Consider the following 14,993-nt stretch of genomic DNA (forward strand, 5'->3'; position numbering starts at 1 on the left):
GACCAGGTTGGGGAAGGACCAGATAGACTGATGTGGAGCAGCAGAGCTGGGGTACACTAGTATGTGGATTTAGTAAAGATGTCCCAGAAATCACTCTCTGTCCATCCAACAACCCAGCAGCCTTTGTCTACACTAGGTAATTTAGAACTTCCATTTCACTGCCACAGCAGCTCAACTGATAACAGTGGTGGAGACTCTAATGTAGACAGGATTCAGGTATTTTTTACCGCCATGTTGTCTGCCCTAGACTCGGTGGTAAAAACCTCCTGAGTCCTGTCTATATTATAGCTTCCATTGCTTCCACTGGTGGAGCTGCAGTGATGGTGAATTATGGATCCTAAATCTGCATGTGAAGACTCAGCCTAATAGACAAGATAATGAAGAAGGTTGTAGGTCAGTTACTGAACATGGTTGAGATCATGTCTACAATTTGGAACAATCTCGTAAGTAAGTCTGGAGAGAACCGTCTTGTAATCAGATCCCCTGACTCATTTGTAATTGTAGTGTAAACAGGCTCTTAGTTCTGTATTCGTTATGGTCGAAGTGGTAGATATACAAATTCCACAATTTTATGTTGGCTAAAACTAAGGTAGTGTATTTACATATCTACATGGAAAAAGGGTAGAAATCTCCAATCTAGATTTGTGCAAGACCAAATAACATTACATGGAAAATTGCCTTTCTAGCAATAGTGCCTTCAGGACCCTGCTCTTATTTATCCACTCTGCACTAAATTTTGAATACGTAGGATGGTGGAATTTCTTCAGCAAGAGCGTGTCATTTGTTGAGCCAATGCATTCCCATTCTTCATGTTTATCCTTCACTAACTGTTCAATCTGATAGAGAGTTCTCTTTGACTTTAATGTCTGGGAATGTGCAATTTGAGGAATATATCCTTTTCCAGAAGAGGCTATTTTAACTGTCAGTGGAATTGCTTGAAGAATATTTTATCCCTGGAAACTGTCTGCCCAACCATCTTTGCTCTTGGGAGTTAGTTTATAAAAAATTAGATACTATATTTAAAAAGAATTTACGTTTATGGAATAGGCAATTGCAGTGCATTGCTAAGCATTGTCTCAAGGTAATTGTCCATCCCTCCCTCACCAGATGGCCACTTGACTCCGGAGTATGTATCCATAAGTAAATAACTCCCTTTCCTATAGTCTGGTGGAGGAGTGGAAAAAACAGAGGTGATATTTTTCTTTATATCATTTTTACGCATAGGAAATCAGAGTGAATTTAAACTGAGATTCTAATGTTGACAAAAATGTATTATTTATTCTTCCAGGAACTATCCTTTTGATATAGTGACACTTTTAAACCTAGTGCTATTCAAGGCGTCCGACACCAACAGAGAGATTTATGAAATTTCCATGCAACTTATGCAGGCATGTATCAGCTACTTAAAAAAAAATCTCCTTTAAAACAGTAACGAAATGCAAGTGTCCCTATCGTTTTCACCATGAACTTCTTACCATGTATTACAGTTTGGTTGGGGTGTTTTACTTTTTGTTTTGAAACCACGACTAGGTGCTACAGTAATAAATATAGTATATAATAATAATCATAAATGCTGCAGTGATTACTTGTATACAAATTTAATGCAAATGATTATTTATAATATTTCTGAAACTTGGAAATTTTACTGTGGAACATGTAGACCTTTATGTGATTTCTTAATCTGTTTAAAGTTGAAATTTGAAAGTTTTGTGCACTAATGAAATCCTTTCACTTCATTGCCCACTTTCTTCTCTTCTGTAGATTCTTGAGGCAAAGCTTTTTGTTTATTCAAAGAAAGTTGCTGAGCAAAGACCTGGCAGTATCCTGTATGGTACACATGGCCCATTACCACCTCTTTACAGTGTTTCATTGGCACTTCTTTCATATGAACTAGCAAGGATGTATCCTGAGCTCACCCTTCCACTTTTTTCAGGTACCTGTCTATTGATATTTTAAAAAAATGTTTTCAATATTTGTTTTTTATGTAGTGTACAAGTGGTAGCCTGTTAGTGTATTTCAAGTTGTGAATAACAATTAGATTGATATTTTTGGTCAGTTTGGTTATATTCCAATTCTATTGTACTAAAATTAAGCAAATGCTTTGTAATTAGATACACATTTTCCTGCAGACATATGCAAAGTACAGTGGTTGATATTTAAAACTCAGGGTGTGCAGTCTTTGGGGGTGGACTGGGAAGGGGCTATGGTCAGGGGTGCTGGAACTAGGAGTGCCCCTGGCTTGAAGTGGTTTCCATCATATACAGGGTTTGCAGTTTTGTTCAGTGGCTTTCAGCATCCCCACTATAAAAACTGTTCCAACGCCACTGACTGTGGTGGTTTTAAGGCAGCTTTGTGCCCTCACAATCCTGCGCTGTTCCTTCACTGGTTAATTCCCTCACTTAGAAATTTGCACCTTATTTCTAGTCTACACCAGTCCAGCTTTAACTTCCAGACACACATGCACACACATCCTGGTGGAGAGGCTGATTTAAGCAATAGATTACATACCATAATTAGTAGTTCTGCAGTTTCATATGTGAGTTCCTTAAGAATTCTTGGGTAAATACCATCTGGTCCTGCTGAGACCTCAGTCTCGGACAGTTCCTCAGACTTTTTACCTAGAAAGAATGACTCATGTGTGGGAATCTCCCTCACATCCTCTGCAACAAAGACTGATGCAAAGAATTCACTGAGCTTCTCCACAATGGCCTGGTCTTCCTTGAGTGCTCTTTTAACACCTCAATCATCCAGTGACCCCACTCATTGTTTGGCAGGCTTCCTGCTTCTCATATACTTTAAAAAATGTTGCTCTTAGTTTTTGTGTCTTTTGCTAGTTGCTCTTCTGATTCTCTTTTGGCTTGCCTAATTGACTTGATTTGCCAGAGATTATGTTTCTTCTTGATTTTCCTCAGTAGGATTTGACTTTCAATTTCTAAAGGATGTCTTTTTGTCTCTAGCTGCCTCTTTTATTCTGTTGTTTAACCATGGTGGCATTTTTTTGGTCCTCTTACTCATTTGGGTTTTTTTATTTGGCGTATAAATATAGTTTGAGCCTTGTTATGGTGTTCTTAAAAAGTTTCCATGCCGCTTGCAGGCATTTCACTCTTGTGACTGTTTCTTTTAATTTTCATTTAACTAGCCTCTTCATTTTTGTGTAGTTCCTCTTTTTGAACTGAAATGCTACTGTGATGGGTTTTTTTGGTATTTCCCCCCCTACAAGGATGTTAAATTTAATTACATTATGGTTGCTATGAGCAAGCAGTTCAGCTACTTTCACTTCTTGGACCAAATCCTGTACGCCACTTAGGACTAAATCAAGAGCTGCCTCTCCCCTTGTGAGTTCCAGGGCTAGCTGCTTCAAGAAGCAGTCATTAATGGAGTCATTCTTGTGATGCCTAGAGTCCCCAGTTGAGGTCAGGGCCACTTTGTTCAGACCTACACCCTGTACAGACACATTGCAAGAGGCAATCCCTTCTCATAAGAGTTTACAAGACAAGATGGACTGTGGTGGGAGAAACAAGTATTATTTTCTCATTTTTTAGGTAGAGAATTGTGGCACAGAGAAAGTAAGTGGCTTACCTGAGGTCACATAGGAAATCTATGGCATGACTCCTGAAACCCCCCAGTCCAGTGCCTTAACCACAGGGTCATATTTCCTTATTAATAAATTATGACTTTTTAATGGCATACATTTTATGTTTACACATATTGTTTATTTGTCTATAATATGCTTTCACACCTACTTTTTATGAAATAGTGTTAGTGTTCTATAAAGTATGTTCACAGTACTCAGAGTCATTTGTGAATTAAATAGGTCTTCACAGATAAGGAATTAAAACTTTATATTTAGGGCCCTACCAAATTCACGGCCATGAAAAACACATCACAGACCGTGAAATCTGGTCTTTTGTGTGCTTTTACCCTATACTATACAGATTTCACAGGGGAGACCAGCGTTTCTCAAATTGGGGGTCCTGACCCAAAAGGGAGTTGCGGGGGGGTCACAAGGCTATTTTAGGGGGGTTGCAGTATTGCCACCCTTACTTCTGCGCTGCCTTCAGAGCTGGGCGTCCAGAGAACAGCGGCTGTTGGCCGGGCACCCAGCTCTGAAGGCAGCGCTTCGCCAGCAGCACCACAGATGTAAGGGTGGCAACACCATACCAGGCCATCCTTACTTCTGCGCTGCTAGCTTCAGAGCTAGGCTCCTGGCCAGCAGCCGCCGCTCTCCATCTGCCCAGCTCTGAAGGCAGCGCCAATCCCAGCAGCAGTGCAGAAGTAAGGATAACTGTACCGCAACCCCCACTACAATAACCTTGCAACCCCCCCAAACTCCTTTTTGGGTCAGGACCCCTACAATTACAACACTGTGAAATTTCAGATTTAAGTAGCTGAAATCATGAAATTTATTATTTTAAAAATCCTATGACCATGAAATTGACCAAAATGGACTGAATTTGGTAGGACCCTATTTATATTGTATTCTGAAGACATGTATTTTTTTCTTTTATGTATTTTGTTTAAGCCTTGTCTTTATTGTTGTTGTCTTCTTCTAATTTTCTTTTTGAAATACACTAGTTACTATAGAAATAATATCATTGATATGAATAATGCTTAGTGATAACCACAAGTGTTTTTATACAGTCAATGTATGTAAATGCCTTGAGATTTAGGCCACAGTTAGGAAATATAGAAGGTTATGCGACAATTATAACCAGATATCAGAATACTATAATTATTTACAGAACACTACTGAAAATTTTCCATAATTCTCCAAAAGCTTTTAAAATTCTAGAATAATTTGTCAAATCTGCCCTATTTTTTTTGTGTTAGCAAAAATTTAGCTGTGTGTGTCGGTACACAGCAATCTGTAATAGGGTATGTCTTGAACATGCTTCTTAATTTATATTTCTAAATTCAAAATTCTTACCTCAGTTATTTTGCACTTAAGACCTCTGACACATTGTTTACTAGTAGCTTACATCAATGTAATGTATGTTCTTCCTGCTAATACCTAAATATTTGCTTTTGTGCTTTGACAATATTCTCTTACCTTGCAAGATTAAGGTCATCAGGTGGCAAAACAGAAACAATCAGACTTGCTAAGCATGTAATTTTTTCAGTGTACTTGTACTTATCTTAATAGACTAATGATTGATGCTTTTTAATGCTTACTATTTTAGAAGTAAGTCAACGATTCCCAACAACCCATCCAAATGGGAGACAGATCATGCTTACCTATCTGCTACCATGGCTTCATAACATCGAACTTGTAGACAGCAGACTTCTTCTCCCAGGTTCAAGCCCTAGCACCCCAGAAGATGAAATAAAGGCTAAGGAAGGGGAAATAGCTGTCACATATGGACTGAAAGGAAATGGATGGGGCTCTCCTGAGGCCACATCATTGGTGCTTAATAATCTCATGTATATGACAGCTAAGGTAAAGCAAAACTGTTTTCTGAAATATTCAAGCTATGATATTTTTAAATATTCAAAAATACTCAAAAACTAAAGTGTGTCTAGAATTCCTTCTATTGATATAATCTTGCATGAGCACAAATACTCACGTCTCTCTAAATGTGAATTTCATTCTGAGTAAAAAATTGTACACGTTTCTAAGTGACTTAGGAGCCCAAGTCCCACTGAAATGCCATTTCACTTCTGACTGGTATGTAGGCTCCTGAATCACTTAGTTGCTTTTGAAAATTGTACTCTACATCTTGTTACTGTGTTTTGCTATTGATTTTGCATGAGCTGATGTTGTACAATAACATACCTTTAGTTTCTCTTCTAAATGTCTGCATATATTAATGATATGTTTAGTGCACCTTTTCAAAAGTTCCATCTCTGTGCCTCTTTACAGTATGGAGATGAAGTTCCTGGGCTAGAGATGGAAAATGTCTGGAATGCCTTGGCCAACAATGAGAAATGGAGCAACAACCTTAGAATAACACTGCAATTTCTAATTAGCTTGTGTGGGGTTAGCAGTGATACCATCCTTTTACCTTATGTAAGTGTTTGTGTTTTGTTTTATTTGCTGTTGGTTGCACTGTATTTTTAAGGAAGAAAACAGCATCTGTAGAAAATTAATTACTGCCAAAATACCCCATTATGCTTATCTATTCACGAGCATCCAGTATTAAATTAGGTCAGTTGGGAAGAGTAAACGAGCCCAGGCGCTGAAGGCAAACAGAGAAAATGTGCCATCAGAGCCTCTCTTTACACCAGTGGAGCTTACTTGGTTCCAAGCAGGGGTAAGCTCCACCAGTGAAAATAGCAGCTTTGTCAAAGTTCAGCTTTGTCAGCACGGGGGAATAGTGCAGCAGTAACAGTGGCTGGCCACTAATGGCTGAAAGCATTGTGAACAAACATCAGAACCATTTTTCAATATCAAACTTACACAACAGATATTCATTTTGTACGTACAAAATGTTATGAACACGACAGAAAGGAACTCTTACAAGTTTAAATAACTTGCATGAAAAATTAACTAAGTTAAAAATATTAAATGCCTTGAACTTTCCCCAGCAGGCAGCTAGTTTAGACGACAACCAGTACGCTAAATTTTGCAAGGGCTTAAAACAATGAAAAGTTATACAAGGAAAAGGATAATAAATTCATGCTATCTCCAGTATTAGTGTTTGTGCATTTTAAGGATTTAGCTCCAATTCAGGAAAGCACCAAGCATGTGCTTATCTTTAAACATGTTCTGAAGTCCATCCTTCTTTAGCAAGGCTATGATTTTGAAAGGTGTGTGTCAATGGGAGTTGGGTGCCTAACTCCTTTTAAGCACTTGCAAAAATCCCATTGCATAGCACTTAAGAAAGTGTTTAAGACCCCTCTTAGTCCACTGAACTTAAGCATGTGCTTTAGGGCTTTGCTGAGTCAGAACCTTATATCAGTTATTTATGGTGCAATGCAGAATGTCAATTTAAACACTAGTGGAAATTGTAAAGTTTAGCATGTCAGCTTATTCCTTTTTGTTCCCTGCATAGCTGTCGTTGGTTACATAACTGTTCCTTCTTGTATGTGAGTCAAGTTGTACAATATATTGCTGCTGTTGCTGCCGTTAGAATAAAACAGGTTTTTTTTCTGAGTGAAGTAATATAGCTCCACTTCTGTCTGGCTCTTCAGTGGTTGGGAGAAACTGAATCAAAATTTAGTGCTTTTTACTTTTTTCAGCAGAATTACAGTTTTTTATTTGACTGTCCCTATTAGTTCCCATACTAAGAAAATGAGAATCCATAATTACAATGATTACGTTAGTTAATTGGCATCACAGGTGTGCATAGTTCTTTATAAACAGTTTAAAATGACAGGCTTGCCCTGAGGAGTTTACCACCCATAATAGAATAAGGGAAATAAAGGGTGGGGGAGAGTTTGTGGGAAGACAATGGAGGATCACAAGATATCCTCATTATTACATACACATCTTTTTGGTTCCCTTTTATTTTTTAATTTAATATATTAAAATTGTGAACTCTGTCTTTGTGCAACGAAAGCTGGAATGGTTGTTAGTGCAAGAAAGCTAATCCAAAGGAGAAAAAATTGAAGGAGGATAATGTGGTGCTCCTGGTCAGGAAGGATTTTCCAGGTTTAAAGGGTTGGTATGGGAAAAGGTGCAAAGCTTATGAGAGATGGAGACAAAGGGCCTGATCCAAAGCACATTGACGTCAGTGAGAGTTTTTTTATTGACTTAGCTGAATCAGGCCCAAAAGGAGCATCAAGGTCAGTTGAGTTGACAGGAGTTGTGGAATCTCCTTCACTGGAGGTTTTCAAAAGGAGGCTGGGTAGCCATCTGTCTTGGGTGATTTAGACATGACACATACTGCATCTTAGACTAGATGACCCCTGCAACCCCTTCTAACCCTATGATTCTATGAGAGAAAATGCTGGGAACTGAGGGTAGACTAGAGAGGCAGGACTGTTACAGGATTCGGATTGATTTTAGGAAGGCAGTACTAGCCATTTCAAAACACATCCTTTGCCACCTGAGCTACTGAAATGCTTTTTCTGCTTCTCCAGTCTGTGTCTACATAATGCTGCTAAAGATGGTCAAAAGCACAGGTGTGTTTTAGGTTTTGTCAGCCCAAGAAAAGGTATGCTTTCGTCTGAATTTGTATCCAAAGTCCATTGGATACCTGTTGCTTTACATACAGCTTCAAGAGAAAGGTTACTAGAAGGGGGCTTTAATTACTCTGTCATGCTTTGTTTTCTGGAACTGACTTTTTCCTTTAGCTCAAATAGCTTATTTACAGAGGTCAGTGATGGCAAATTATTACCATTAAATAATTCACTGTTTTTGTGTATGCTTTATTTGTATCTCATGTAGCCAAGGGGAGGCATATATCCACACACACTCTCACAGAGATTATACTCTCATAGAGAAATATACATATACTACTCCTGGGGGAATTCTGCACCGCAAAATTAAAAATTGTGTGCCAAAAAAATGAAAAATTGTGCGCACAATATTTTATAATTCTGCATATTTAGTTTGTCAAAATAACACAGTATAACCATTCCAGTTTCAGTTATTTTGGTAATTTATTTCAAAATACCTGTCAGCAAGCATGTCTGTAACAATACAGACAACAAAAAAGATTCCCCCAGGAGTAGAGAGTTAAAAAAACCTCTGTGACAACCCAGTTCCTTTTTCTCTGTTATGCTTTTGTTGGGCGCCTCAGTCTGGGTATGTCACACATGCCAGCTGAGCATATCTTTGGGGAAAACTCTGCGCCTGTGGTCTTTTGGTCGATTCTCATTTTTTTGCCCTGCCCCCTGTAGGGTTACCATATAGAGATTCCCAAACAAAGGACACTGCCGAGAGAAGGGGAAGGCATGGAGGGAGCTGGAGGGGGGAATACAGTTGGAGGGTGCTGGAGCAGTGTGTGTGTACTGCGAGGGTTACTTGGGGGAGCTGGAGGGGGCTGTGCGGGGCCCCCCGGCTCAGACACCCACATTCCCTCCCCTTCAGAGCCCAGGAATCAAGAGGAAGAAACAGCCTGATGCTGTTCAGATGGGGCTTGTATGGAGTTTCCTTCACACAGCCTCCTTCCTTCAGGACATGCTGGGAACCGCAGCTGTCAGGAACCCTCCAGCACCCTCTCACCCTCCCCTTCCAATCAGTAATGTCCTCTATTTGTGAGCTGGGGAGCCTCGCTCTGCTGGTTCCAGCAGTCCCTCGTGGCGGCCAGCAGCTCTGCAGCACCAAATCTGCAGGGAAAAAATGAAATTCTGTGCAGAACATTAATTCTGTGCAAATTCTGCATCACGCAGTTGTGCAGGATTCCCCCAGGAGTAACAGACATAAATCTATACATTCAGAGATGGTATTAAAACAGCAATGCCTGTATGCAATGTAATGTAGGTATTGTTTGTTCATATATAACAATGGGAGAAACATGGAAGGCCTATTTAAGAGAAATCTGATAGAAAAATGGAGTCATAAATTTTAAAAATGATGATAAAAATAGGAGATTTAGAGAATATACTCTTATGTGGAGATGCAAAACAATCCCGCCGCCCCCCTCCCCACACACAAAACTTCAGCAGTAGCCATGAACATTTAGAAAAAGGAATTAATGTAATATATTCAAACACTATTTATTGCTTCTTCACAAAAAACTGGAATATAGTTCTTCCACCAATGCTGCTCTTTGCAATATAAAGTTAAAAGAGCAAAGGCATCTTTGTGTCTGTTCCTCAACTTTGACCTGATAGGAGTTTGACTTCCATTATGATTAAGGCTGTGAGTCTATCACGGAAGTCACAGATTCCGGGACCTCTGGGACTTCTGCAGCAGCTGGTGTGGCTGGCCCTGGGGCCGCCTGAGCAGCTCGGGCAGCCCCTGGGCCAGTTGTACTGGCCGCTGCTGGGGCAGTCTCAGGCCACCATGCCCCCTCCTCCTAGCAGCAGCAGGATTTTGGGTGTGTGAGGGGGCTCAGGGCTGGGGCAGGTGGTTGGGGCATGGGAGGGGGTGAGGACTTGGGTGGCACTTTCCTCGGAGGGCTCCTCGGAAGCGGCGACATGTCCCTCAGCTCCTAGGTGGAGGCGTGGCCAGGCATCTCCGCATGCTGCCTCCACCTGCAGGTGCAGAGTCGGCGCTTGGGGCAGGGGCAACACGCGGAGCTCTCCTGGCTGCGCCTCCACCTAGGAGCCGAGGGACATGTCACCACTTCCAGGGAGTCATGCAGAGCCAAGTAGGGAGCCTGCCAGCCCCGCCAAACCCCCTCCCTTCCCAGCAACCGCGAGGATTCCAGGCCACATGCTGTTTCCCGCCTTCCCAAGCACCAGCAGGGGTCCTTAGATGCCCCTCCCCCGAGCACCCGCAGCGCCCCTAGGTGCCCCCTCCCCCAAGCACTCCTGGCGCCCCTGGGCCACTCCCTGCCACAGAGCACACAAGATTTAGTCAAGGGTATATAGTACAAGTCATGGACAGGTCAGAGGCTGTGAATTTTTATTTACTGCCCATGACCTGTCCATGACTTTTACTAAAAATACCTGTGACTAAAATGTAGCCTTAATTATAATTCATATCTTGATTGTGATAATCAGTAGCACTTTCATCTACATCTTCATTTAGGCTATCAAAATATGTCAGCTTATCACATGAATCTGTGCAATGCTTTGATAGTGCCCCAGTGTACCAAGATAAGAAATCATAGTTTACTGTGATAACTATAAAAGGTTTTTCATGCCATAAACACATGTTCCTTTAATCATTTATCTTACAGATAACTTATATACATTAATAACAAAGTAAAATAGATATGTAGATCTTATCCTAACAACTGTAGCAAAGGGAAAGAAACCACTTTCAGGATGGTGGTGGGTGTGTTAAAGACAGATGATAGGACATACTCCAAGTCAGTTTTGCATCAGAAATGTAAAAGAAACAATAAGACAGTTTTAGAGTAGCAGGCAGCTAAAAAGCCACCACATGCCATTAAACATTTACATTGTGCAAAAAGCAACATATGACTTTTGATATTAAAAATGGAATTTCATAATCTAGCATTAGGAAGGACTAGCATATGTGGTACAGGTCCTAGAAACAGGGATATCAGCATTCCTCCTGTTCTTCTACATGTGGTCTGAGAGCTGGGACATTTTTAATGTTAAGAAAAAAAAAGTTAAATGCTCTTAAAGCAGCAAGCTAGATTTGGGTGAGTGAGTTTGCTCCTAAAGAGAGAGGCAGTGAGGATGGTGGCAGCTAAGGAAGAGAAGTAAACCCCGGGAGGACAATTGCTTGTTAAAACCTGTAGCTACTCAGATTTGTTATGTGCAAATTAGACCTGAAATGGCAATAGTATACCACTCACCCCTATCCTCGTTAGAAACAAGGAGAACACAATATGTTTACTGCAGAGAGCATAGATGAGTCATGCCTCCCCATACTTGGGGGGGCACAATCTAAAGGAAAGGACATGTGACCACCCCATGTGTCTCCTCTGCCCAGTGACTCTCCCCGCCATGTGTCCTGCCTTGTGCCCAGCGCTCTCCCTGCCACACCAGAGTTAACTGCAGGAGGTTGGGGTGCTCTGTCCTTCTCCTGCTGCGCTTCTCCCCCGCCCCCCACAGCACACTGAGCTCTGCTCTCCCTGGCAGCCTGGCAAGGAGCGGTACGGAGCCGCTTCTCACGCAGCTGAAGCTGGCCACTCCAGGTCGCTGCTCTGTGCAGCACAGCAGCTGCCTGAGAGAGCCTGGCTGGGGAGGTGGTGGCAGTGGGCTGCCCCCCACCCAGGCCCGGCTGCCAGGGACAGGAGCCACGCGAGCTGGAAATGTGCCAGGGGAAAGAGGGGACTGCGGTTCACTCAGCCCCTGTCCCCAGTCGCTGGGCTCAAGCGGGAGGTGACCTGCCACCGCCGCCACCTCCACAGCCAGGCTGTCTCTCAGGCAGCCACCATACTGCACAGAGCAGCAACCCAGAGTGGCTGGCATGAGAAGTGTCTAGTCCCCCCTTCCGCTCCCTGCCTGGGCCTGGCTGCCAGGGGCAGAGGCGACACGTCCCAGGGGGAGGCTCAGTGGGAGAAGGACACAGCCCCTCTCCCCCCTCTCTCCCATCCCGGTAGGCCAAGCAGAAATCTCGGGGGGGGGGGGGGGGGCACTCGACCCTACATGCCCCTTCTATGCATCGTCTATGGCAGAGAGCAAAATAATTAGCAACTAAAAATAATACCAACAAATTATCCACAGCATTCAGGCTTGCAGAATCCAAAAGGCCACACTGCTGCAAGATTAACTCTTTGTCTTTACCTTTCTCTGTTTTGGAATCAGTGTGCCTCTGGCCCTCACCAGCTGCTTCCTGCCTTCAGCCATATGTTCTGGCTCAATGGGCACAAGGCAATGCCTCTAATGCTTTACCGGCTGGATTTTTAAAAGAGGCAAAGATTGCTTTAAGAGGGCTGGCTGGTATTTTTTTATTTCTTTGTCTTTTAAGTGTTGTTTTCTTAGTGCATCCACATGAACTGCTCTGCTCCCCTGGTTTTAGAGGGTGCTGTGCAAGGTTTGTTAGGTAAGGTGTTGCCCATCTTTAATTGCAGTACAAATGATGATTGAAAAGCATTTGCTTTTTAGAAACTCCTACAATATCACTCACAGTGAAATACAACAAGCACATTTTTTCCAGTTACTTTAGCATAGTCTTTAAATGTGTACATTTTCTCTAAAGTTAAAAAAGAGAGTAAAATAAATAGAAAATAATAAATGTGAGAATTTTGCCATTCACTTCAATAGGAGTAGGCTCAGTATGGTATGCATTATTGACTTTACTGTGATTGCTTGTTTACCTATATAAATATGTATTTTCAAGACTTCTGAAAATACCTTTGACTCTCATGACACATGTAAATGGCTAGCTGGATCCTTGCCTACCATTTGTGTGTACAATTACCTGACTTTCACACACAATTGCATGCATAAATGTACGTATGAAATTATGCGTGGACCCCTGCTTTTCTTTTCGGAACTTTGGCCCTATGAAGTATGGCAAGCTTCAGCTTGGAAGGTATTAATGTATTCAAAAGATAAACCCCTGAATATGATTCACTAGTAATGCTAGTTACAGAGTTTTTAATTACATTCTGTATATTAAAAATGTTGGCTTATGGGGGATAATAACCAAATAATTTTGAGCAACCAGATCAGAGATTTGTTTTTAAGAGAAAGTATGTTGAAATCAAAAGGGAGTTGTATTCATATTAATATGAGCAGGGTTAATTCAGTTACATTGTTCTGGTGTCTTTTTCAACAGTAATATATGCATTTTAGCCTTTTAGTTATTGCAAAGTAATATGTTTTTATTGTGTGAACTATTCTAGTTGTTTATCTATTTTGTGTGGATACTAATAAATGTCTTTTTTCTCCTTTAGATCAAAAAGGTTGCCATATATTTGTGTCGGAATAACACTATTCAAACAATGGAAGAGCTTCTTTTTGAACTGCAGCAGACCGATCCAGTAAACCCTATTGTCCAGCATTGTGATAATCCACCTTTTTACCGCTTTACTGCCAGCAACAAGCCCTCAGCTGTTGCTTCTGGTATGAGCTAAATATTATTATTTCAGCTATGACTTTATACCTGTTTTTTAGTCTCAGTCTCTTAGTTCAGTTCTGGAATACAAATAAATAATAATGACACCTATAAGTCACAGCACCTACTAGCGTGGCTGCATGCTCTGGAAACCACATGCACTGAATGACAGGTTCATTTAGTTGTTCTCTCTCGTGCAACCTACTATAGTGCTTCTCTAGAACTCAGCAGGATCTTGGTGAGACTGAGCTTGAGATCTGGTGTATGTCATAGTGTCATGTTCTCTTTGACCACCTTGTTCTGAAAGTTGCAGTAGACTTTCAAAACTAGGACTGCAACACAGTTAAGGTGCTAGCTTGTCAATAAATTGGTGCTGGGGAATGCCTGCTGTGATCATGGGATTGCTGGTCGCACACTGTTCTGTAATATTAATGATAGAAGAACCAATTCAGATAAATGATGAACTGCACCAAACCCTGACAGCATCTTTTTAAACTGGTAAAGAACAGGGAACACAAATTTACAGGACATGCAAGATTCTGGGAACTCACTTTTTTTAGGATGTGAAACAAGACCCTAAAACACATGTACATGTTGCATGGATATGAATGTGTGTGTAGTATATGCATAATGACCAATTTTACTGTGGCCTTTGACATAAATCTAAAGTTAAAGTTTTTTATTGTTATTTTAGTATGAAAGAAAAGCAGCTCATGAAAAGACTATGTATATTTGTATGCGTGTGTAATTTAATGGGTGTGCTTGTTGTCATCTCACATACAGGAACTACCTCTAGCAGTAATACTGTTGTAGCTGGCCAAGACAGTTTTCCTGATATAGAGGAGAGCAGGATGGTGAAGGAAACGGATGAAAGGTTTGTAATCTGTTTCTCCAAAATGTGCGCATTTTAAAAAAAGATTTTAAGGGCCAGATTGACATCAGCTCATGTCAATCAACCAAGCTCCATTGACTTCAGTGGAGCCACACTGATGTAGACTGGCTGATGATCTTTCTGACCAGAAGCATTGTTTTTATCCCAGGAGGAATGTTTTTAAATAGTCATTCAGGAAAGCAGTAAAAGCAGGCTGCAGAATCTCCTGTTTCAAACAGTTGATTAGTAACATAAGCCTAATATTGTAGGTACAGCCTAGGTATGTGTGACATCTAAATTGAGCAATTTGTGCTACCTAGCTCATGTTGTAGGAACCAACTGGACAAGAGAAAGAGAAGTGGGGGAATCTACTGAAAAAAAGAATTTTAAAATCTTTTAAAAATATTGGGTTTGATCCCATACTCTTTTAGTCCATGGAGAGAGGATAAAAATCTGTGTGCAGATCAGTGTTCCTGACTGTGCAAAGAAGCTCAGTATCACTCTTCCTTTTTAGGATCAGGTGGCAGATATTGGAAGGACCATTTTCTACATCTGAAAAATATTCTGCCCAGCAATCCTGAGTCACTTAAT

The 14,993-nt window shown here is 41.1% G+C and overlaps 1 protein-coding gene across 13 annotated transcripts in view; it reads left to right on the forward strand.

Moving 5' to 3' along the window:
* The window catches only part of FRY (FRY microtubule binding protein), a 371,144-nt gene that overhangs the window by 252,329 nt on the left and 103,822 nt on the right, over positions 1-14,993 (forward strand). For all 13 annotated transcript variants that reach the window (XR_006286421.1, XM_043531626.1, XM_043531634.1 and 10 more), the window contains 6 exons: positions 1,289-1,388; positions 1,762-1,933; positions 5,181-5,437; positions 5,861-6,007; positions 13,371-13,539; positions 14,315-14,405. Coding sequence is in view for 12 of the 13 variants with exons in the window: in XM_043531626.1 (XP_043387561.1) it covers positions 1,289-1,388; positions 1,762-1,933; positions 5,181-5,437; positions 5,861-6,007; positions 13,371-13,539; positions 14,315-14,405 (936 nt within the window). In the remaining variant the exon portion in view is untranslated. The remainder of the gene's footprint in view (positions 1-1,288; positions 1,389-1,761; positions 1,934-5,180; positions 5,438-5,860; positions 6,008-13,370; positions 13,540-14,314; positions 14,406-14,993) is intronic.

This window comes from Chelonia mydas, chromosome 1, assembly GCF_015237465.2.
Source record: "Chelonia mydas isolate rCheMyd1 chromosome 1, rCheMyd1.pri.v2, whole genome shotgun sequence".
NCBI classification, from domain to species: domain Eukaryota; kingdom Metazoa; phylum Chordata; order Testudines; family Cheloniidae; genus Chelonia; species Chelonia mydas.